This window comes from Ambystoma mexicanum, chromosome 6q, assembly GCF_040938575.1.
Source record: "Ambystoma mexicanum isolate Mex_15411 chromosome 6q, UKY_AmexF1_1, whole genome shotgun sequence".
Taxonomy (NCBI): Eukaryota; Metazoa; Chordata; class Amphibia; order Caudata; family Ambystomatidae; genus Ambystoma; species Ambystoma mexicanum.
The window spans coordinates 992,659,547-992,685,567 of record NC_090937.1 but is presented as its reverse complement, the minus strand read 5'-3'; the positions used below and the strand labels follow the sequence as shown (position 1 = coordinate 992,685,567).

Here is a 26,021-nt window from a genome sequence, read left to right as displayed (position 1 = left end):
ACCTGAGCGACATTTTGTGATAGTTCCATTATTATTCCCAGCTTGATGTGGCACTTCACACAAGTTCTATTCTCCACATGGAGCTTTGAGCCAAGTGCTTATTCCAGGTTCTCACGTTCCCTTGAAAACCTTGTGGCTCTTTTATTTTCCCTGGGCATGTTTTTCCTCATATCCGTGGACATTTTCCATCACGTTGTCTGCTTCTCTATGACTTTTCTGTCATCTGGAGACTAGGAGAAATGGACATCAAATGTTGATTTGAAACTAAATGGATTGTAATCGCACAGATGTAGACTCTGAATACCTAACGTATTGCTATGCTATGGGGAATGTTGCCATTCCGTATTTGTTTGGATGAAGAAGTTGTTCACAAGGAGATTCAAAGAAGCTGATAAAACAATAACACCTATATAATGCTGAATACCCCCAAGAGTAGGTGAAAGCTAGAGCCCACCTAAAAGTTGAGATAAATGGTCCAGTGGTACCATGAAATGTCTGCATCACCTGAAACAATGCAATAACAGTTCTTGTTGGGCACACACCTGGATCCTTGATACTGAAAGCAAACACAACCAGGTCCATCCAAACTCACTAAGTCAAATGCTCATGCTTAGTGTGAAGGCGTTTCCATAATACATGGCCAAATTATAGCGAAAGGCCTTATGTCTAGATACAAACTGAGTCAGAATGAGTCAAAATGAGTCACCTTCTTTCAGAAAATGCACCTGTAAATGATTTCATCTGCTCATGATTCATTACTTATAGTACCCAGAGCCACCCAGTCCCCCCACCCCTTGTGATGTACATCTGGATATTCATGTGAACTTAACCAACATGTGAATACACATTGCAATATGAATAATGGCTTTCTGAAGCTTTCCAAAGTACAGGGCCATGTTCTCACCATCAAATGAAGATGTGAAGGGACTCACCAGCTGGGAAGCACACATCTAACAAGTATTTCAATGTCTGTGCCTGCTTAGTTGTGCCCTGCTGCCGTGACAAGGCACGGGGTACTTTGAAAGTGCAAGCACAACAATGTCCAGGTGTAGCTGCTCTGATTTGAATGCCCCATCATCCACATTACAGACGTGCCATTTACGGAGGATGGCATTACATTATCATACGTTCTTCCTTTCTTTGTCTACAGTGTTTGTATATTGAACAGTAACCCCTGAAGAAAACTTTGTAGCACTAAAGGTGTGTGCATGCAGAGAGACTGTGATAACTGATATTCAGGCATCAATTTGGAATGATAGCTAGAAGCTTGATAACAACTGCCTTCTGGAATAGACACGTTATCCGTGCATTTCCTGGCCATAATGTGATTTGTGCAAGAGACGAGGGGTCTGCGAGCCGCCTGGTCATTATGCACTTTGTACAACAATCTATGAAATGACGTGGGAGTTGTCTGTTCGTGAGGTGCTTTCTGGAAGATGGCAGACTGTCTGGATTTCATGGAAATGCACTTATTATCTCACCTGATAAGTCCTCACAATCTCACTCAGGGGTGTCATGGTGTTGATGAGAAGTGGCCAATGTTCAGCTCCACAAGGAACTCAGCAGTCCATCACATTTCCAACAAAGCTGTTCATTGCAGTTTGTTGTGATCTTTCATTAAGAAATCATTAAATCCAAGTTAAGCTATTACTTTTTGTGTGTATGCTAACCTCAGATTGAAGTAGAACTACTGCAGATTCAGCACTTGGAAAAGAACTCAGTCTGTGGAACAGCCTTTACTAGGATAGACCTATCTAGTACAGCTAGAAAGGCAGTCCTGCCAGACGGCCACGGTTCTAGCCAGACTTATCATTCTCTAGCAAACGAGTTTTTGAGAAAGCGAGAGAAAGCGTTTATGAACTGCCCGTTACCACCTCCTTCATTGCCCAAGCATGTGGGATTGATCCAGAATTTCCCAGTCGGCATTTCTAAAGTCAATGAAAGAACTAGGCCGACCAGAGATGCACTCCGTCAAGTGTGAATTTGGAGATCACTGTTTCCAACTGTGATCGAATGAACATTTCTGAATCTGCGACTTACTAAACATAATGAACCCAAATCTAACAACAAGAGTGCAGTTAAAAGATAGAAAAAACGATCAGTCTTCGACCACAGAAGACACTCCTCAGTGGAAGAAAGTATTGCTACATGTAAACCACAGCTGTATCTTGCATCAAAGTTGTTGGAGTTAATGGTTCAAAGTAAAGTAACCATATCCTCGCTGACCACTTGCATCTGAACAGTAACAATTCACCAGCATGTCTTTCACATATGGCAGTCACGTCACAGTATAGGCTGGAGTCCATCAATGAAATGTTCAACAGTGTATGCGTGCAGGCTATAAGCACCAGAGACAGATAGCTCCTCAGCTAATGCACACAACTACAATTGGCATTTTATGAGCTCCACCAAGGCTCTTAATGGACACATGCACCCACCGTTTTACCATTATTCTGACTTTACAAACTATTCATGTTATTATTGGATAATTTTCTAACACAACATGTCATTCCTTCTTGAGCCTGTTGTAATTGATTAGGTACATATGGTTCCTCAGTATCATGATATGCTTTGAAATTCAAAGGTTATATTTCATATTAATTGGAAAACTAATCAACTGCATTGAAATCTGGTAAGAAAGTCAAATTGTTCCTTGAATGTACCACCTACAGCAAACAACAGGAGCCCATTCAAATGTGTGACATTAGTGTTTGTGGTGTAAATCTTGTTAATTGTTGATGGGTATTCAGACCGCTTGTGTGATATACAATCGCTGTAGGATATCTCTATGACATGCAAATGTTATGTTGTTCCATTAACAAAATGTGACATCATATCAGTGATAAAACAAATCAATGCACCTATTACAATTGTCTACAACCTGTGAAGGGTCCCCATAGTGTCAGACCAATATTGCTTTGGAAACTAAGATGGCATGTCTCTTTCACAGGGGGAAGGATGACCTTTCAAGATGAGGGAGTTTCATCATTGATCACATGATCCAGTGCAAGGCATGGAAACCCGGGCGTTCCTCAGTTTCCCACACCTGACACACCATCATACGGGGAATACGCAGTGATCACAGCTCTGCAACTATGCGTACACGATGGTGATCAGTAATGGTGGCCACCATCCTTAAAGACTCCTCCTGCTCTTTGGTAATGCAAAACAGATGGATTATCTACAAGGATCCCAGGAACACTCCACCTGGCATCAAAATGCGCAACGATCACAGCTGTGCAAGTATGCATACATGAAAGTATGCAGAGATTCTGCAAGCGAGTCTGCGTTCACCAGATTTTGATGCCAGGTGGAGCGTTTCTGGGATCCATGCGCATAAGTCCATCTGTTTTGCATTACAAAAGATCAGGAGGAGTCTGTAAGGATGGTGGCCTCCATTACTGCTCCCCGTCGTGTACGCACAGAGTAAGGAAAAGCACAGAGCACGTTTCTTGCTCCGTGACAGGAATTCCAATCAAAACACACCGATAGCTGTTGACATGAGCAAATTAGAGTAATACTGAAACCCAAGATAGGCCTTGGGAAAGTATTTTCTCCTTGACGTTTATGAAATGTCACACAAACATGGTTAATGAGCAAGTGCTTATAATGTACACATCATTCGCCATTGTCAGAGTGCTTACTTCAATGAGGTGTTGCCACCATCCTCAAGAGCACCTGGCTCCCTCATTATTGTGTCCTTTAGCACCTGCCCTCCTTCTTCTTTACACATTGCATTGCCCTATAACGGGGGTCTGACTCGTACTAGTCGTTCTTTTGTCCCAACTAGTTAGATAGAAGCCCCGAATGATGACACATGTCTTTTAAATGTCCTCCTACCCCTAAACTCTGAATAATTGCTCCGCTGTCAGCATGATCAGCAGTGTTTTAAAAAAAAGAATCTTTGTATTTTGCCTGATGTGAAAGCACCTGCAGGGCTGGTGCTGTCTCTGGACATGGTGCACAGGACCCCTCTGGCTTGTTGTGCCTCTGCTAGACACAGAGGCGTATGACATTACTGCCACATGTATTACATGGCTGCATTAAAAGGCGATAGATGTTCAAAGCTGTGTTTTACAGATCAAACATGTTGGCCCGATTTGCCACATTCGTTGTTTCTGAAATGACATATATGTTGCAACCATTAGACCATCTTCTCTAAATAGCTTTATTATTTTTAGCATGCATGTATGCATGATGCAACGATGGTAAACCTTGCCTACAAGGCAGCCATCTACAAAACGCCCATGCACAATGCAACAATCCAAAGAAAAATCAAAACTGCTGCAGAATTCAGCAACAAGTCTTACTGGCATTCTTTAGGTTGTCTACTGCTCATCGATGGGGTCACATTGGAAAGTGCAGTCATGTTCTTTAGTCTTCTTCCTTTGGGTTAACCCTTCATGGGGATGGATTATGATGTCCTTATGTCCTAATTGATTACAACTTGTGCTCTGAAGGATGGCTGAACTAATTTCTTTCTAAGTCTCCAAAAGCATTGACGGGAGGTGGGGAGGAGTGTTTTGAGTGTTCATTTGGTAATGCGTTTTCTCCATTTTTTTTCTTCAAAACTCAGCTTGGAAACCAGAGAATAACTGCCAAGGTGATGGAGGTAATTGCATCACAGTCACTCAGGCAGACGTCGGCGGAAGCTTCTACACTACCTCCTAATATCCCTCCCGCGCTACCTGCTAACAGAGCCTCCTTATCACCAGACGGAGGCACCTACCCCGAATGTCTCACTTTCCCAACGCTTGATGATTTTGTGCCTTCACGCCTCCTTAGGTCCCTTGCACATTCCGCGTACAAATATCGCTTCTCGGCTCCTGGAGACACGGCGCACCAGAACGAAGCTGCCTCTGCTGTCACAGACTCTAGTATGAGTGAGTGCTCCTCTCGCTCGGTCAGCGAGTCCTCCACAGCCATCCTAGATGAGCTGCAGACTTGTGACTATGACACCACTGACCGTTCCGGAACACCTTCCCCCACCTTGAGTCAGACGTCTGCGGTGACAGACAGCACTACGGTAACCTCAACCTCTACTATCTCACATGTAATTATCCTTTGTTTATTGACTCGTTAACTCTCAGACTACGACATTCTCCTCTTGAGAAAACTAATACTTTTCCGTCACCTTGTTGGTACTCACACTTGCATGGTTTTCTATGCCTGCTTTTGTAATTTGCAGTTAATTGGTTCTAGTACAGAACCTTAAAAATGCACCCTGGGGTTCATGAACCTTAATTTTTTCACCTTTCCACCACTGGGCGCAGAAGTCGCTGGGTACAGTGGCCTCTCCTAAGTAGGCAACATCAAATTCCTTCCAGTAGATTGAAATACATTTTGCACAACTAGATGACATGGTTTTGCTTTGGTTAATACTGTCCCGTTTATGTGACTGAAGTGTAATGTATTTTCATTGTCTAACCTACAGTGTGAGTCCTTTAAGTGCACATAAGAAGGTAATGCAGAAATGTCCCATTGGGTATTCATCCAGAGAGTGTGTGCTTTCATCTTCAGTGGCCAAACTCCATGATGAGAAGCTTACAAATTAAAATACGTCTCATGACAGCCAAAACATCGGGTCATTGCAAACCGTAGATCTTAGCAGAGCTTTAAAGAACGGGTGCGTTAAAGGAAGAAAATCTCTGTACAGTTCTATGTATTTTCGTGTGGTGCTCGGAGCAATCATTCTACAGCCTTGCCTGCTTAATGTGGCTGCACACTACGCTCATTGGCTGGGAGAAGTGTCCACAATGTTTGTCATGTGCTCCCGGACCAGGTGCAGATTGGACTCTAGGAATTGCCCTTCTGCACCTCACCCTCTCTATTGGGGGAGGCGTCAGTGGGCACGCACACCTGTCTCTTTCTCCTGTAGGAGGCACTTGTCTCCCACTAGCCTTCTTTTCTGCATTTGACAGGCGGACCTCTATTCCTAAGCCTGTGCGTCCACAATACCGATGCCAAACCGACACCCCCTCTCTGTTAACTACACTTCCATCTTCTAGATGTCAGCTTCCCACTGCTGAATGTTTCACACCCTGCTCAGGTGAAGTCCCTGTCAGTAGGTAGCAAAGCACCCTCTATTTCAGAATCGATGTTAGTGACTGTCCTGTGTCAATTGGCCGAAATCCAACACGTGACTGCTACATCAATCACTGTTATACTACTTTGGAAATAGTCACGCAAAAGCCATGTCACGCAAATCAAAACATCATCTCACAAGTTGGTGACATTCGTTTTCGTGTTGAGTTCCTGTCAGACCCCATTCAAGAGCACAGACGATGATGTCATTACTGGGCGACAGTACGGTTCTTTCCCAGTCTGAAGAGATGATTATTGCATGTTTTAAACTTACAGCAACGATTTGAAAAACCTATTAAAAGAAAGAGAGCAAGAGTATTGCTTTTATCAGCCAGTCAATTTATTTATCTCACGCATGCTCACGTGATGGTTTGAAATGTCCTGAAGAATAATGGATCCTCACAAGATTCTGTGCAAGTCCCAAAATATGCGCAGGTAGCATCTCTGGCCTCTTAAGTAGTTGTTGCATTTAATAGCATAGGCCCCGTGACACACTCCCTTCACTGCCACCTGCACAGGGCAGCAGCATCAACCAGACCCGAAACACGTCAGACCGGAAGCGTAGGAAAACGGAAAATGTACGTCGTACCGTCCCCATTCACAAGGTGATTTTGTGCAAATGCAGACCTGCGCCAGGATGCATTGAAATGTCTGGTAGTAATCCTTTTAAAGGTTTGCTGGCCGTTTTGATTTCGCCCAACTATCCTGGAGAGCAACATTACTAAGGAACCAGACTGCACTCAACTATGCATGTTGAACACATGCGAGAAAGGCCATGTGGAAGGCTGTGTTTTGAGGAGCCCATGCCAGCTTTCTTGGTGCATTACAACATCAAAGGAGTGTGTCTGTTCATTGGGGCTAACCAAGACTTCTTCCAACATAGCCAGGTTCCATTAATTCTTTATCTTTCCATTAACAATTCCCTTCTTCCTTCACATGAAGCACCTTGGAACGCGCTTGAGTGCCATTCATGATATTTCCTGTTCCAGAATGCCGCCTGTGCCTGTATTTCTGGGATTGTGTACCCTGCCCATGTGAGGAAGCACATACGTGTTTTATATGCCTACCACCTGTTGCATACCTACACTTGGCTTTGGGTAGTATATTATGTTTCACACTTATCCAAGAAGGATACATGTTGTCCTGTAGTTAAGAAGTGTGCCGTTTGTGTGTGTGCACAAAACAAACACAGAAGGTGTATACTATGCTTTGGATGCATGTGGTCTATAAAATGGAATCCTACCTGGGAAGCAGCGTAGCGCTGCACATTGGGGAAGCACCCAGGACATTACAAGCCTGGGTGCAGGGGTAGGCCGCGTGCTTGGAAGGAGAGAGGGAACAAGGGTGAGTGGAGCGATCAGTGATTGGCGAGATGTTTTTTGATAGGTAGGGTGCTCAGGTCCTTCGTGAAGTATGCGATGGAGTGGGCAACCTCTACCTGAGCTCATAACTTGCTGCAGAGACAGGATGCAAAGCAGGAACAAACATGTTTCCTGTCTTTTTTCCCCGAGTGCAATTCTTTGTTCCCAAGCTGTGTTGTGCCTTCTGCTGGCATTTGAAGATGGTGAGTTTCTCGGCCAGGTAGAGTGGTGTTTTGGTTGTGACGGCTTTGGGGGTGATGCAGGCCATATTAAACATGACACATGCTTGAAAAAGTAGATTGGATGTAATGTTATTCGTACACACCTGCAACATATATGATAAATGCAGTCGTTTTTTATGAACAGTGATTAACCATTTTGAGGAGAAGGAATAAATGTGTATTACAATAAAACAACGTTCAACATGGTATTCAAAGCAGTAGCACGTACAGGTCATTTTTCTACTTTTCTTTTTTTCTGTGTCCCATCACTGCCCCTGACAGCTAAATCACCCACTACACTGACATTTCCATCCCCGAATACGCACTAAAACGCATTTAGTTTCACCTTCAAAATACCTGGCTCGGAAGACTTGTCAAAATCTTGTCAGCTTTAAAAGCCTGGGCAGCTTTAAGTGTACTTGCTATTAAAATGAGAGAAAGATCAGAGATGCACAATGTAAGGGCCTTAAAATATGAACCTGTGTAGCAGTAGTTTCTAGTCTAGCCTATTGGGGCCACTGCTGTGCAGAGGGGTGTGGTGCATTGCTTTCCAAGCATCGAACGCAGGTGTAGCAGACGAATACTCGCTTCGTTTCCAGGTTATACACTGAGTAGTACTGAAGGTGTAGGTTTTTCATAAAATGTGATGCAAATTGTGCATTTAAAAAAATATTTTTCAGTAACACTGGTCAAAACTACTAGCCGCATGATAAAGTAACTTATCAAACTTGCCCACATGGGCCAAAAAAGGGTCCTTCTTTGACCAAAAAAACTGGCCCACACTAGCATTTTGTGTTTTTGGTTCAGGCATTGTCCTGTTGCCCTATAGGCCAGTTCGAGGCTGGTTATACACCCTGACAATCAAATAAAATACACAATAGAGCAACACCACCTTAACGGACCTCGACGAGGACAGAGCAGATCTCTGGGGGATCTCATAGGGCCTTTTAAGGTCACGGACCTCTGGAACTACTTGCAGTATCCTTTTACATGCAACTGGCCACATTATCACCTCCTTAGTACTTGCTGTTCTGCTTCCTTTAATGCAAGGCATCTTACAGTTCAAAGTGTGCAGAGTACAAATAGAATCTATCCTGTAGAATAATGTGTTGCAAACAATTATTTTTGCATTTGAATAAAAATCACTTTAAATGTTGCTGCTGTCATTTAAAATAAGTGGTAAAAAGCAGATAGAATTCAACTGTCCAGTACTAAACTTCAGCAGTCCACTAAATACGCATACTACTATGAGTGTGATCTCACCAGCTAATGACCATGACTTTCCAGGGAAAGTTAATTCAGGATGAAGGGATCTGAAAAGCTAGTAATCGAAATGAAGTGCCTAAGTGGCAGCTGATATTCTGTGCAGGAAGTTGCTTTTCTTGCTATCTGCTGGCTCTGGCATTCACAATTCAACTGCAATTGGTTATTACACCTCTTTGCTGATATCATTTTCTAATAACAGGGTATGAGATATGGGGCTTCATTACGACTTTGGAGGTAGCCATGGTGCTATTGGTGCCATGACTGCCTCCTAAACCGTGTCCGCGTCTGGGTTCCCTGAATGGGGAGATACCGGGCCATTCCGGGTATGGAGGGCCCGGTATTTCCGCATTCAGGGAACCCGGACCCAGTCCTTCCCCATTCCCATTCGAGCCCCCACAGGGCTCAATGGGAATGGGGAGGGAACTAACAACGGACCCATTACAAGAGGGCCCGTTGTTAGCTCCCTGGTTCCCTCGCGGGACCCGCTATGGACGTCTGGATAAACCAGACGTCCACATCGGGTCCCGCGAGGGAACCTCGTTATAGTGCGGAATGCGTTTAACGGCACCGGCACCATTACCGGCGCTGTTAAATGCATTCCGCACAACTTGTAATGAGGCCCATGGTATCCATAACTTGACATTGTTAGACTATCTCAAGTGGTATGCAGTGATTTAAACGAATAGGAAATAACAAACAACATTTATATCTAAACATTTATAACGTAAAAAATAGAGAATTTTGTAAAATATATATATATGGCGGGTGGGGTAAGGGATTAAAACGGGTGGGGGAGAGGGTAGGGGTGGGATTATAAATGAAGGGAAACAGGGTTTTGAGTGGGGGACGCCCTAAATAAAAAAATTAAAAACACTTTTATTTGTTGATAAATTTTAGATGAAAAAAGTGTTACTCTGTTTGTTAAAATCACATGTCACCATCTCCAGTTGCGGAGTAATTCCGTGACCATATAGATACACAAGTGAGCAGGATGAGTCCCATCAAAACTCCCAGATGCCTTGCAATATCCTTTTTGCGCACTGTTCGGAGAAATGTATTCTGCATAAAATATGGGCGCCATCCTTCGTGTCCCTCTTTTACTGAAGAGTCTGTTTTTTCTATCTGGGATCTTTCGATTCCTTTCCCACCCATGCAGATTCTAACCAGTTTCCGTTCTGTTTTCATTCCTACATCTGACCCCTTTTCTCTCCCTATTTCTAGCGCTCCTCTTGTTTACTTATTTTTTCTTGTACCTTTCCCTGTTTTTTCTCTCCATTATGCTGTGCCTTCGAGATCATTAGGCCTTCCTATGCTTCAAAGAAAATCTTCCCAAGTATAAACCCTCAGCAGCACACATTTCATGAGTTAGGAGTAATGGTATCCACGTGCAGTGTCATTTTGGCACCCTCACTCCCTTACAATGAGGGCAGTTTGAATGTTTTTATTTTAGGACCAATATTGTGCCCTCTGCGTGGAGTTGCCTTATTGTAACACACACTTAAGGCAATACACTAGCACTATAAATCAAAGCAAGTTCAAACACAATCAGAAAAGTATACATACCTCTCTTAAGAATGATTAGACAAGTCTAAGTCAAAACACCACTATTTGTAAAAACAGATGCGAGCGCGTAACTTAGATGTCACTCCAATAATTCGGTTAAAGGGAGAGAAAAAGGCAGGTCATAAAAATAAAACAGTTCCCAACACTTTTCTGATACCAAAACAAGTTAGTGAAGGCAGAGTCTACTTTAGAGCCAAAGTTCATAGGCCAGGCCCACTTTAAATGGAGCAAGGTGAAATGTGCCCAAGATCCCACAGTTTAGAAATGCATTTAAGTCTTTGTAAAAATGTTCAAAAGAGATTGGGTTGATTCAGAAGGTAAAGTTAGAAGGTCTGGGGGCCAACCCAGTTGGAAAGCCAAGGATTTAAGGGTCACCTTAAGCAAACCGTAGAAAGGGAGGCCAGGTGGAACACAGTACCTTTAAAGTTGAGGAAGCTCCAGCGGTGGCAGTTGTTCCTGGCAGCGGGTGCAGTTCGTGGTTTCGACCAGGGGAAGAGAAGATCTCATTGAGGAGGAAATGTGGAGTCGTTGCACTGCCCAGGGAAGAGACCAGCCACAGGAGTTTGTCGGTTAAAAGGTGCGTTCCTGTTATTCGCGGTCACAGTGGTGAAGCTTGGCTATCCGGCCGCCGGGGTGCTTGGCACGGGCAATTCGACCAAGAGACGTCCCGGAAGGCGGAATGTCAACTCTTTGATCCCACCAGCTCAGAGGAAGAAGACTCTTTCAGCAGAAGATCTTCTCTTGTCGTCGGGAAAGTGGTTAGGTTGTTGCAGCAGGGCTCCACTGGTGGTGTCGTCGTTGCTGATGGCTCAGCTTCTCCCCTCTTCGGATTTCTTAGGTCCTGTGGTGACTTCTGAAGTTCCAGTCCCAAAAGCCCTGCTTTTATGCAGAAAAACCCCCATTCAACAGCCTAGCTGTCACTCATACATGCTAAGTGGTGAGCCGGGCGGCTCACCACTGGGCCAATCAGAACAGAGTGCGACTTGAGCACTAAGGCAACGGAGTCCAGGGTGCCAATTCCCCCACCCACACATCCTGTGGAACCCAGATAGGGTGGCACCAGTTGGAGGGCTTCTGTGGAGAAGCCCGCCAAAAAGTGCAACAAAGGGCCCGACCTTGGTTGGAGTTACAGAGACGGACACAAACGCCATTTTAGAAAAGAGTTCTGGCAAAAAGACCCAACCGGTGATTTTATATTAAATAAATAAACTGGCGGTATCTTTAACATTGCACCAAAAAGTGGTGCATTTAAAATCAATGGGAAAATCCCATAGGAAATATTCCGGTGGAATATTTTGCGTGGTAACCACTGCCACCAGCCAGATACTCGACAAAGGGGGACTGGACAGTGCCCCCTTGGAAACAGACCCTGGGGCAAACGAATTAACCCCTTCCAGTGGTTCCACAATATGAAGGTTTGTACTGGTTCTGTTCGCAATTTTGGACTAGTAAACTCAATGGTGACTTTACATGCCCTGGGAGACAGTAGTCAGTCCCAGGGTATGGAGTCTATGTTTGGGGGTCACTATGACACCCCTGTGTTACTGCACTGAGGGTGCTGTGTAACACATACACTAAAACAGATGATACCCTATAGAGTAAAAAGAACCCATAGCCCATAAGCACACAAAAAGTCAAATACATACCTCAAATCATGCCTAAGAGGGGGAGGAAAAGAGTCTCACCTTTAGCAGGAGAAAAAAACAAACCCCAAAAATCCAGCAAAGCTGCTGAGGGACTCACTAGGTTTGGGAAATTAGCCTTATAAGAGAATTCTCCCTAACACATACCGTTACAGTATTTAATGAATTATACTATGTGGGTTTCACCCTCTCTAGCCTTTTAGTTATGGTATGTAATTGCTTATACTATTTGAGTTTCAACTTCACCATCCTATTTTGTTTTACTTTCCTCACCTTTTTGTTTTTCATAGCTTTCTTTCTTTAGCTTTTTCATGTATTGGTTTTTCTTATGTTCTCTGTCTTCCTGTTCCTTTACACCTCCTATAAAGACACTAGAAAATTAGCAATTCTGGGAGCTAGACTAATTGGACAATGAGTGCTGGGAGGTGCTGACTGCTGGAGCTGCCTGGGAGCATCTTGACATCAGTGGACAGCTGTAAAACTGATTACAGCCAATTAGTCAGTGGTTTCCTTACTGCAAGTGAGTTTGAAGTCACAAATCATTTTCAATAAAAAAATAACTCCAGGCTTTTATAGGTAGATCACAGATTATCATATATCATAAAACAATAAGCCCACAGGTGTTTACAATAAGATTAAAGACACTCTTACATTGTAAGAATCTGTTGACTGATGTAACCAGTCCTGTTGCCATCCTAGTCCTTCGCCATGTATTTTTATAACTATGCTTCAGGTCCTAGAGCTGAGCTACTGCACGTGCGGCTTCTCTTCAACAGCGCCTGTTTTACCACGTTGCACCCTCGGTAAAATTAAGTGGGAACTCCATTTTGCCTATTGCCAGTGAGCCCCCTGCGTGGAATATTAACATTTTCCTTGTGTCCCTCCCTCTATCCAGAGGCAGTGAACAGCCTGGCAGAAGCGATTCCACTAAACAGAATCCCTGCACCACCAGGTGGACCCTCTGCCAGTATTCCTGAGGGAATCCACCAGCCCAGGTTCGGGAGGGGTCGCTCCGTCCCCTCCCCCGCTACCAGACATCTTTGATGTCAAAGGAAATCATGAACTCTCACACTCAGAAGCCCTGAGAAGTGATTTGATGCTTGACCATGATCAGCCTTGTGGCTATGCAGTTTGCAGAGTCGTGCTATGCAAGCTCAATTTTCCATTCATGTGAAAGCCACACCCTCTGTTATGCTTTGCAGGAAGGCCAGCTGAAGAATCAGTTCAAGAATGACTACATATCCTGATAACATCTCACCCTGTGGGAGGCAGGTGGAATAGTATTTTGCATCATATAATATAATCGGTTCGCCGCCAGATTTGGTTGATCCAAATACTTCATCTACCATATGCAGGACATCATCTGTGAGGGGCTCAGGATGCGTGGCATGGACCGCGCAGACTCTCGATCATTTGCAAATGCGTCTCCCAATCAGTAGCTCCACGGTTCTGCACCATCTTCTTGGTCTGGTCTCCTTGGCGCCCGCCAATCCGGTTTCCGACCTCAACATGGCACAGAGTCTGACCTTACCGACTTACAGGCCCAAATAGATTCACTCAGAGACGAGGGTAAATTAGCACTCCTCCTCCTACTAGACCTCTCTGCTGCCTTTGTCCTGGTGGACCACAGTGTCCTGTGTAATCACTTGAACTCTGCGGCCCACTTTTCAGTGGATACAGTCATTCCTTCGTGACAGGACTATGAGGGCGTTCTCCCCCTCAGCGCCAGCAGACCCGATACCTATCACTTGTGGAGTGCCCCAGGGATCTTGTGTCTCGCCAACACTCTACAATATCTTCACCAAGCCACTCTTTGATGATCTTGACAATCTGGGTATCACCTATACCAATTACGCAGACGATACCCAGATTCTCCTACCACTTACTGGGGATTATGTGGAAGATCTGGCTTTGGTGAACAGAGTCTATAGCATCGTTCAGGCATGGATGGCCAACCATGGCCTATGCCTGAACGATGACAAAACAGAGCTCATCATCCTGGGTACCACAGCTCGCATCTCTAAACTCAACCCTAATTATTCAGCATTCATCATCGATGGGAACACCATCAAGGTCGCCAGAGAAGTCAAAACACTAGGCTTCTATCTCGATTCGACTTTATCCTTTACCAAACAAGTAAACTCATTGGCCTCATCCACGGCCTATATATGTAAATTAATTCGAGCCGGGAAACAATTCCTATCAGATGACAGTTGCCTAATTTTATCCAGAGCCCTTATCCTTTCAAAATTAGATTATTGTAATTCCCTCTACATAGGGGCATCTAAACAAACCATCAACAGAATACAAGTGCTCCAAAATAATGCACTTAGAGCGGCCCTAAGTATTCCCAGAAGAGCACATATTTCTGAAATAAGACGGAAACACAAATGGCTCTCTACCCAAAAAAAAATCAACCTCAAATCTGCCTCCCTCATCCACAAATGCTTAAACAACAAAGACCCTAGCTACTTAACAGAACGATTTATTAGAAAAAATTCTACTAGGCCAACAAGAATAACCAGCCCCAACTGCCTTCTAGTGCCCAGATTTAAACTGTCCACCATTGGAGGGTCCAGCTTCCCAGTTAGGGCAGCTCAATTGTGGAACTCCCTACCTCACGCACTTAGATCTGACCTAACGTTCAACAAATTCAGAAAGAACACAATAAAATGGCTCACTGAGAATGCTATGCAACCCTCATTTTCCCCACGCACCTACCGGATTGTACCTGATATAGATTTGCGATTATGTTACGTCAGCCTGCTGACTTGTCAGCATACCGCTTGTACTTGTACTCTATTGTTCTACCATGTTCTGTAAACTTGTAACTTCTGTAAACCTGTAACTTCTGTAACCAAGCTGTAAGCCCTCTTGTCACATGCGCCCTGCTACCTCAGGGTCCGGCGCGCACAACAAATAAACAAACAAACAAACAAACAAACAAAATCTGAATATCATCTTTGCCCCTTGGTGGAGGCTTCTCCCCTGAGAAGGGTCTCAGGCAAACATAGTGCCCATGCACCGATGGTGCTGAGACAGTATCTTGAAGCATGACTTTGAAAGCGTCAGCCGTGGAGGAAGCGATTAGTAGGGTGCCTCCTACCTCAGGTGTAAAGTTGGTCTGCATGTTCTGCACGATTTAATAAGTGGTGTTCGTGGGCACAGCACTACTGGTACATGCATGGGGTGCTTCAGCAGGACTGTGCACAGTTCTAGGCAATGATAAGGAGGAGGTGGTGAGGTAGACTGCAACCATGTCCAGGTGGTTAAGGCCCAAAGAGAATAGCTCACTATTGGGCCTGCTGCAGAAAGGGTGAGGGGCAGTGTTTCGGGATTGACTTCTCTGAGGCCCATAGTAGACCAGGATGCTGGTCGCCCATAGGCCAGGCGCTTTACCCCGGCACTAGATATGGCCTGTGAGGGACTCTCGGAGCTCAGTCAGATGGAGCACTTGGTGGATGGTGGTGGCCCATACGCCAGGTGCTTTACCCTCTCACTAGATTTGGCCTGTGAGGGACTCTCGGAGCTCAGTCAGATAGAGCACTTGGTGGACGGTGGTGGCCCATAGGCCAGGCGCTTTACCCCCTCACTAGATCTGGCCTGTGAGGGACTCTCGGAGCTCAATCAGATGGAGCACTTGGTGGATGGTGGTGGCCCATAGGCCAGACGCTTTACCCTGGCACTTGATCTGGCCTGTGAGGGACTCTCGGAGCTCAGTCAGATGGAACACTTGGTGGATGGTGGTGGCCCATAGGCCAGGCGCTTTACCCCTCACTACATCTAGCCTATGAGGGACTCTCGGAGCTCAGTCAGATGGAGCACTTGGTGGATGGTGGTGGCCCATAGGCCAGGCACTTTACCCCTCACTAGATCTGGCCTGTGAGGGACTCTCGGAGTTCAGTCAGATGGAGCACTTGGTGGATGGTGGTGGCCCATAGGCCAGGCGCTTTACCCCCTCACTAGATCTGGCCTGTGAGGGACTCTCGGAGCTCAGTCAGATGGAGCACTTGGTGGATGGTGGTGCCCCATAGGCCAGGCGCTTTACCCATCACTAGATCTGGCCTGTCAGGGACTCTCGGAGCTCAGTCAAATGGAGCACTTGGTGGATGGTGGTGGCCCATAGGCCAGGCACTTTACCCCTCACTAGATCTGGCCTGTGAGGGACTCTCGGAGCTCAGTCAGACGGAGCTCAGTCAGACGGAGCTCAGTCAGATGGAGCACTTGGTGGATGGTGGTGGCCCATGAACCATCACGTATGGGTAAGCAATGTTCTGGCTTAACTCCCTCAACTTCATCCCTGCTAGTCACCTGAAGCTGATCCATGAGGATGGTATCTCTTCCATCTAGGTGGGTGGCAAATCCGTAACGATAAAGCACAGTGATAAACTATACATACAAATCAATCCTAATTCTATTAACAACATTGCACAAATTAACTTGAAGAATAAAAAAAAATGAAACTTACTCTGACTAAATAATATGTATACTATGCACCCAAGGACAGGAAGGTTGATGGATAGATAGGGTTGAGAAAAAGCCAGTTACGTAGGTAGGGATATGCACAACCCCAATGGGCAACCTCAGCAGAACCTCGAAAAATGTAGTGGGAGAAGGTGTGTGGGGACACTAAGCGGCAGACAGGGTATTTATATTTCTCAACACTCCTTTGACCCGCCTCTGACCTGTCGTGACTGTCCCCGCTCTCCCTGTAGTTCGAGAACGCCCCAGATCATGCTCCGATGGGAAGGAGTATAGGAGTATGTAGGTCAGGTAGAGGAAAGGCAGAGATCAAGGAAATTATCCCAATCTCCTAAACAAAGTAACACACTAAATGCTCACGCTATAAAAAACTCAAGAGCTGGCTCACAAATTCACAGACTAAATGGATGCTGGAGAAGAGTAACTTTAGTATTGATTTTGCTTCTTATAAGGTGGCCGGCCTACATGGAAGGGGGGCAAAGCCACTACAGTACACTAGCGTTTTCTTTGTTCTTGTAAAAAAGGATATTTAAATCCTAGACATCTCTACTTATAAAATCATACCCCTTACTGAGCAGCTGCATCATAATGTATATATATATATGTCTCTTTTAGAGTAAAAAGGGTCCTTACTTGGTGCAGGTAGCTTGGCGGGGCTGCCTGGAGTATATCTTTTGTAGAATATGCCCCCATGGTGTGCTGGGGGTGGGCAGTCTCTGTAGACCCGGGCTATGTGTTCTGGGTGGTGCAGGAGCTGTAGCAGCAGCAGAGGGCTCACTCAAGTGCTGTGTATATCAGGTGCAGCCTGGGCTGTGTCATTATGCTGATGGCCCCCATGAGAGACTCAATTACCGTGCTGCATGTTACAGGAGCCGCCTGGCTGGTGAGGCACTAAAGAGGCGCCCTAAGTAAGATTCCCTCCTGGCCCGCATATGCCGCGGGTGGCCCGGGCTTCGGCATCAGGCAGGGGTGCTGCAGGGACAGTTCTCAACCGAGGCCATGTGCCCGATGACCTGAGGGCTAGAAGGCCCGGATGTCGGAGGCGTGAAGCAAAGTCCATTTCATTGCTCCTGACTCTCAGGGCACCCCAAAAGAGAATTCCGCCTGGGACATGATGGTGACAGTTGCACGGCACCTGCTCCTGGCTACTGTAGGGTGGAGGGGATACATTTGGCGGAGAGGGGGTTTGGGGTGTGGGGGGGGCTATGGAAGATCTCAACAAGACAATTTAATATGATTATACCTGAGTAGCAGGTCCCTGCCTGAAGAGCACTCGTGTGCTGAATTCTCTGGTTTGTTTCTTTATTCGGTGTTTTGTGAGGTGCCACATGTTTGCAAGATACCTCATAGTGCAGACTGAGAAAGGAGGGGACTGGAAGTGGAGGCGTTTCAAGGACAGAGTTCATCACATCTAAATTGCCTTACTCGGCTGCTGTGTAGACCGCCCGCGTTTGGTTCAAGATAGTCCCTCCTGGCTCTTTCTAGGCCCTTGCTCCCGTACTTCTTCTCACTTCCTGTGCCCTGAGATGATCCCTGGAATCAGTAAATGATAAGGAAACACCGTGTCTTTCCCACTTAATTAATGAAGGGTTTGCTCCGTCGGTTTATTAAAGGTATCCACCCACGAGATCACCTTTTAATAAATGAAGTTACCGAAACATGTGTGCCAATGTATTTCTAAATGGGACACTACTTGCTGTGCCAAGTCAATAGTGTTCACATGCATTGGAAGCAGTGGCTTGAGCCGCGTGATCCTCATATCACGTATAAGTCATTCGCTTGCACAACTCTATCTACCACATGCATTACTGGGGTTAATGGATGTTCTATTGTGTACGGAAAGGCTGATGCATTTATACAGAGACCACATAACCGCGACCAATACTGAATAGTGAACAAGCCACAGCGCCACCTAGTAGCCATCCCTGCAAGTTCAATGCTAGTTCTGAGCCACAAGGCAGTGCACTTCGGGTAGGCATCATTAAATGAAAGCTTGAATAGTTGCTACTTATGAAATGAGTGTCCTTGTTTTATAGAGCACTGCTGTTTTGTACATGGCTTTATCAGCCAGCGACCAATAGCTTTCAACATCTACTCTATGCATGCAAACACAACTCTATGTGCATCCACACATGAACACAAACACACACACACATCACAATTTAAAACTGCAGAGTGATAAATCTGTAATTTCTGGATGGGTCTTCTAGGACATCTTCTGCTGCTGAGAGACAGTCAGGTCTTTTCATCCTGTGGGCTGAACCCCCTCTACTGTGAGCACCCTAAGGTACTGACAATAAGGGCATGTTTCATTGGTCTTCATTTTGTCTTCCTCAGACTCCAGTCACAATGAATGGAAACTCCGGTAGCCGGGGCAGTCCGATGAGCCATTTCCAGAGGCCTTTCTCGCCATCCTACCCATCTCCACCCTCGCTCAGCTCCAGCATCGCTGCCATGCAGCACGGCAGAATAACCGGTAAGCCTTGCCGTGTCTTCGCATTATGCATTATGCAGCAGGTCCTGGTGTTTGTTGGCACTGTACTGTCTGGTGAGCTTTTCACTCAAACACAAACGTTTCTATTTATGTATGTACCCGATGCGAACAAAAGAAGTGCTGGCCACGCCCATCGATGTCCTACCATTCAACACTGTATTCCATTACCTACTGTTGCTCACAAAACATACAATGAGACTATTTCTATTTTGCTTGACTGGTTTAGAAGAAAGACTTACTATACTCCTAGGTCCTGCTAATTAGGATTCTGTGCTGAGAATTTATTATTTATTAAGTGTGAGCAAATGTATTAATTTACAAAAATATAATGTAGGGTTCTGGACTTCTTCATTTGAGTAGTCATCATTAACTTGATCTGGAGAAATGTGATCCTTTTTTTACCGTTTAGGAACTTCCAATGCCAAGTGTAACGTAATAAACATATAATTACTAGAATATAAAATACTTATAATCCATTATTTATGACATCGCTATTATTCTTTTATTTATTTATTTTTTACATTTGTAGAGCGCACCACATCCCAAAGGCATTGAGGTGCTGTTACATGAGATTGTAGGTAGGCATGATTCAAGTTAGAGTTGAGGCAGCAACAAGGAGGGTTCTTTGGTTACAGATGTAGTTGGTAGCAGAAAAGGTAGTTACAGCAATTGCTCACATATTATATAATCCTCCAATTGTGACATTACAACTGGCTAATTATAAATGTTAGTCCTTTACTTGTGATGTCAGTGAACACTTACTGTATCACATAAACAAATGAAAAATAATTCACATTGATTCCTCAGTGCCCCAAAGAGTCTTTCCCTCCAGAAAAAAAAACTGCTGGGCCTAGTGTGGGGTGCAAGACCCTAGTGATTGCTTGTGAGCTGCCAGAGGACAGCAGAAGATGCTTACCCTACTACTAACAATGAGCTTGAGTGGGACATAGACCACTGTATTTTTTTGATTCAGTTTTTAATTCTTTCTTTTTTCAAAGGTGAATTTAACACATCCTTAACACATCCAGAGGGGCCCCCTCTGTTTTATTCATGAGTTAATCTGAATCTGTCTTTAAAAACTTTAGACAAGAGGATCTATTGAACGAATCATTTCCTTTGTCCTTTGTGTGGAAAAAGTACCCACTACCCAACAGAGAATGAGAATGTTATTTAAGAACACCAATGAGTGAAGAGTACTGAAAGTAAAGAAAAACACATTGGCCCTCATTACGACCTCGGTGGTAGCCATGCCGCTATTGGCGGCATAGCTGCCGCCGAAATCGCGTCCGGGTCCACGGAATGAGGAATTACCGGGCCATTCCCAGTTCGGAAGGCCCGGTAATTCCTCCCTCCAAGGACCTGGACCCGGTCCGTCCCCATTCCCATTTCAGCCCCTACAGGGCTGAATGGGAATGGGAGAAGGAGCAAACAACGGGCCATTACGAGTTGGCCCGTTGTTTGCTCCCTCTTCCCCTCGCGGGACCCAGTAAGCACGCCTGGTTTGACCAGGCGTTACTTACCAGGTCCCGCGAAGGGACCTCGTAATGAGGCGGTATGGGGTTAACGGCACCGGCACCTTTTACGGCGCCATTAAACCCGTACCGCCAGGGTCGTAATGAGGCCCATTGGCGTATGGAAGGAAGCTGCTCTGCAGCCACTCAATTCCTTTTTTAAATCCGGGTTATTATTTAGCTGTAAACCTCCCATCTAGTTGACCTGTTTCAGCAGAACTAGTTCATTTGGCTGCTTTCTTCAGGACAACAAGCTCACTTCTGTACGGGACTCGACCCATTAACCAGGATACCAGTTTACACATGCTTTTACTACCACGTAATCTGCCACATAATATCTGGAGCGACAAGAATAAAAAAGAGAGACACAAGATAATCTCAATAATACTACTTTACAAGTAACCTGAATACCCCTTGTTCACAATATTTCTATTTATTTAATTTTTCACTCACCCGTATGCCTTTTTTAATCCAGCATCTTGCTCCTTTTCATTTCATAACAATGCTGTTCTTTTTAGTTGCTGTTGCTTTATGTCCCACTCGTCTGTATGAGAGTAATTGTCTAGATGTGATATATAGAATGAAACATGTTTACTCTATTTAAAAACAGTGCTCTAATTATGTTTTTGAATTACAAGTCTCCTTACACGCCTTAGTGAACACAGTAAATTGTGTTATATTATTCTGCTTCTACCCTATTCGCTGTTCAGAAAAATTGTCCAGTTCCAGAGACCTTTGAGACTTCATAATGACCAAGGATGGTGTACCATTGGTCTACACTGAAGACCATTTGTTTGCTCTGTTCAGCATCCGTCGTGGTTTAAAAAAAACAATATTACTCATAACAGATCGTAAGTGACGAGAATGGCACCATTATGCCCCGATTTACTCAAAACCATGTGGTTTCACATTCCCGCATTCGCCGTGTTTTTGTATATTCCAGCTACCTCTTTCCGTATCCTTAGAGCCACTGATTAGATCTCATATACAGAGGCGTCTCTACAGGGTGGCTGAGGGGGCTATAGCCCCAGGTCTTTTGGTTGTAGCCCACGGATAGAAGTTCAAGGTCTACAACCAAAAGGCTAGCTAGCCCCGAGTCCCGAGAGTCCCGACATTGGTGTAGCTCCGGATCTTTTCCAGACCTAGCAACACCCCTGCTTATATATAAAGTAAATGAAATGGTAGATCTTACAGAGTGTGCCGTTCGAGTGCAAAAGTACGAGGGTCTGGGGTTTCCTGTTAGATAAAAAGGCTGTGCGAAGCAGTTTGACTTTATAATAGCAGGCGAAATGCCTAATGCGCCCCATTTGGAAGGTGAATGTCTTCCTATCCTCGCATTCTAGCGCCATCTTGTTGTGGATGTGCATATATGAACATTCAGCATATCTGTTCTGATTTATCATATATATCCCCGACATTTCACTATATTAGTTCAAAAGTATGAACTCTTTTCCAATCTTAAAGTTGGTTCTACCCTAATTACACATATACACAGCTCTGTGTATCATGTCCCAGCTCACATTGTCATTGTGGCATGTTCTTCTTGCTGTGAACACCAGTCAAAGATTGGGTATGTTTGGCCTTCCTGTACCTGTTTGTTATTTGTATATCAATGCATACCGGCCACTACTTTTTCACATTTCTACATTTTGTGCTACAAAAGGTGGGCACCATGTTGGTACGATCAGTCATGCGTCATGTTAATACCATTCTTGTATTTTTTATTTTTTATTCTAATCATAGACCATACTCAAAAGGAGTGAGGTTTCAGTGTTATCATTAAGCAGGTGATTAGCCGGCCTATCTTTGGCCTGCGATTTCGACATTTGCCTCGTTTGTATAGCTCTTTTAGTTTGACATTTGTAGTTGTCAGCCATCATCTATAGTCTATGGGCCTCATTGCGAGGTTGGAGGTAGCCATGCCATTCATATCGGCATGGCTACCCCCAAACTCTGGTCCGGCTCCGGGTCCCGTGAAAGGGGAATTACCGGGCCCTTCTGACCTTGGCGGGCGTCCCCATTCCCATTTGACCCCTATAGGGCTCAATGGGAATGGGGAGGATGGTAGCAGCGGTAGCATTCATAACGGTGCTGTTGCTACCATCCAGTTCGGCTCGCGGGTGCCGCTCTGCACACCTGGTCTGACCAGGCATGCAGAGCGGCCCCCGCGAGCAGAACTCGCCGTAAGGCGCCGTTGTTGCCTTACCGCCACTATTGTAATGAGGCCATATGTCTTGTAGTTAAGGCATTTTGGTCTTTCTATACATGTCTCCACATATTTTCTTTAGATTCCCTGAGGGATAACCAATGAGATACCCTGCCATACCTTTGGAGTGTATGATAGTCTGTTCTGCATTCTGCAGTCATTTTCGTCTGTCGTATGGCACTGATAACTGTTGCCAGGGGATTTCTTCATTTAGGCTGTTCCTATTGGTTCCAAGTCTGTATATCCAGTTCTGTTCCCTCTGGAACATAATTTTATGTAAATCATCTCCTCTGAGTGGTATCCTGATTTGTTCCAGTATGGTCCATTGGAAATCTTTCTGTGTATGTTGTTTTTGTACAAAGTGTTCTACCATAGGTGCGTTCAATTTTCTTATGCGAATATAAGACTTATGTTGTGCTACTCATTTTTTTATCGGTCTCTGATTCATGCCCACATATCTTAGTCCACAGCAACAAATTATTACATTGCTCACGTTGCCGTTGGTCAATGTCTGTTGTTCACACGGAAAATGTCATCCATTATCAATAGATGTGCTTCTCTTCATCTGATCACAGACTGTTCAGATCCTGCATGGGGAGTGTCCCTTTGTGGGTGGTAATGACCATAATGTGCTTGAGCTATTGGTGACATCTCTCGATATGTAGGTACCAATATATCACTTAGGTTATGTCTGTGTTTTATCACAAACCTGTGTGTATTCAAAGGAGTTTTTCCCACATTCAGTATGCACCAATATTTTTTTCATTTCCTTCTTGATCCTGTAGCAAAGCAGGGAGAAACTCAGGACTGCCATTACTTGAATGGTATCTGCAGTGTCCCTTGGAGAGTCACTTCCCTAGGGATATCCCTGGCCCTCTTCCGTGCCTGTTTTAGTACATTTTTAGGGTGTCCCCTTGCACTGAGTTTGGATGTCAGCAATTTACTGAGTTTGGATGTCAGCAATTTCGAGTGGTTGTCATACTCTTTTCTGGTGGAGCAATTTCTCCAAAAGCGCAAAATGTGTCCAAAGGGTAAATTATCTCTGAGGTGTCTTGGATGGTAACTGGAATAGAGTAACACAGAGTTTTGGTCTGTTGGCTTTTGAAATTCCATGGTTGAGAGTGCTTCATTGTAGGCACATATTTGTAAATCTAGAAAGTGTATTGTTTCTTTGTTGGAAGTCATGGTAAATTTAAAATGTATATTTTGTTCATTGATCCAGCTAATAAAGAATTCCAACTGTTGAGCTTTCCCTTTAAAGATCATGAAAATATAATCAATATAACATATAATCAATATAACATGCCCACACATCTATTAGCTCCTTAAACGGGTTCTTGTTCAAAATAGGTCTTGTTTTAAAATTAGCTTCATATACGTTAGCCAGGCTGGGGGCAAAAATGGCCCACATAGCCGTACCCGATATTTGTTTGTAAAATTGTTCTTCATGTATGAAAACATTCTTGGTGATAGCTATCTCCATGAGATGTAGGATGAACTGGTTGGGAACCCCTTGGGTAACATAATTCTATTCCAACAGGTTTTCGATCACTCAAAGTGTTTCCACTTGGGGACTTTTTGTATAGAGAGATTCAATGTTAAACGTAACCAAGAGGTTACTGTTTGCATTGAATGTCTTGTCTTTCAGTAGAGCATTGCTGTGGAATCTTTTACGTATGAAGTCATTTTCGGTATTTCTTTTTTGAGGGAAAAAATCAACAAACTGAGAAAGAGACTTTAAAACTCAGCCTATCCCGACACAATAGGATGTCCCAGGGGGACGAGGGAGGGGATCTAGTGCCTTGAGGTTTTTTGGTAAAGCGTAAAATGCAGGTGTTCTGTGATACGTTGGTATTAGGAAGTCTGCTTCCTTATTACTGATGTATCCTTCAGCAAATGCTTCTTCTATAATGGGACTAGTTAGACCACGTATGATGGATGCATTTTAAACAACCCCATTACCTTTTTTCATTGTAACCCACACTATGCAGCTTTACGCTCCCTCCTGTTTCTAATCATCTACCATTCACACCTATGAGCATACCAACCATTAAAGCCACCACACCTACGTACTCAACTGCATATACAGCTGGGCCTGCAAAGCCGGATTACTGAGAGAGCAGGTCTATGATTGGACATGGGAATGAGCTTTTCCCAATCTTCTCACTGAAAAATAATAGCAGCCCAGTAGTTCTACAATAGCTCATGGTGAGGTGAGGTTAGGATTGAACCAGCAGGTCTGTGGTTTTGCAGTAGAGCGAAATTGCTGTTCCTCTCTCTGACAGTGTAAACCCCCATACGGTGCACTGAAGTGCAAGTTTCATCTTCATTCTACATTTTTATTTTAAATATCCAGAAGTGTTTCTTTTCAAAATAAAAGTAAAGGAACAGTAAAAATTAAGTAGAGTAGCACCACTCTCAACCAACTTCGACCACCGGTCCCAAGATATTGCCAAAAACTGTAGCCCTCTTGACCTCTTTCCCTGGGGTGAGTACCACTGTTAACACACCAGAAAAACATGGAGGGCTCTGATATATATTCTTTTAATTAAGTATTATTTGATGAAAAGACACTGAGCAAGCGGAAATTTAATTGATGAAAATCTAACCCACTCCAACATGTCCTCTCAAGGACGTCATTTAGGAGTCGCCAGGGGTCGCAACTTCGACCCCTGAGGTCTCCCTTGCTACCCCTATGATCTCCCACGCTACCCCTCATAAAAAAGTTTTTAAAAAATTCTACATCGAGGCTCATGGGCGGTGGCCAGCAGCATGTGGCTCTTTGTTTCTTGAGTGGCTTGTTTTCTGATGGCCATAGCCGGTAACATAGCTCAGTGGGTTGAGCGCCGGCTTCTGCAACGTGTCTGTGATCTGCAGGTTGCAGGTTTGACTCCCAGCAAGGTCAACTCAGCCTTTCATCCTCAGAGATAATTAACCTTTGGACACATTTTTCGCTTTTGGAGAAATTGCTCCACCAGAAAAGATGAGTACCAACACAGGTTGGGTGACATTGTGTGTATATTTGTTCTATATGACACTCTTAAGAGTAAGTGCTATATAAAAACACATCATTATCGTTTGGCCTTGGACGTCTGCTTGCATTCACAGTGATTTGATAATATGGGCCTATACACACTGATATTAACAATATATATGGTGATCCATTCTTGTATGAAATGTATAACACTTA

At 44.5% G+C, this 26,021-nt stretch overlaps 1 protein-coding gene across 19 annotated transcripts in view; it reads left to right on the top strand.

The window, feature by feature from the left end:
• SORBS2 (sorbin and SH3 domain containing 2) overlaps window positions 1–26,021 on the top strand; it is a 923,152-nt gene that overhangs the window by 512,139 nt on the left and 384,992 nt on the right. For 12 of the 19 annotated variants that reach the window (XM_069631529.1, XM_069631528.1, XM_069631527.1 and 9 more), the window contains 2 exons: window positions 4,577–4,612; window positions 18,958–19,096. In XM_069631529.1, the coding sequence (XP_069487630.1) occupies window positions 4,577–4,612; window positions 18,958–19,096 (175 nt within the window). The remainder of the gene's footprint in view (window positions 1–4,576; window positions 4,613–18,957; window positions 19,097–26,021) is intronic. The other 7 variants (XM_069631522.1, XM_069631537.1, XM_069631536.1 and 4 more) reach the window with 1 other exon arrangement.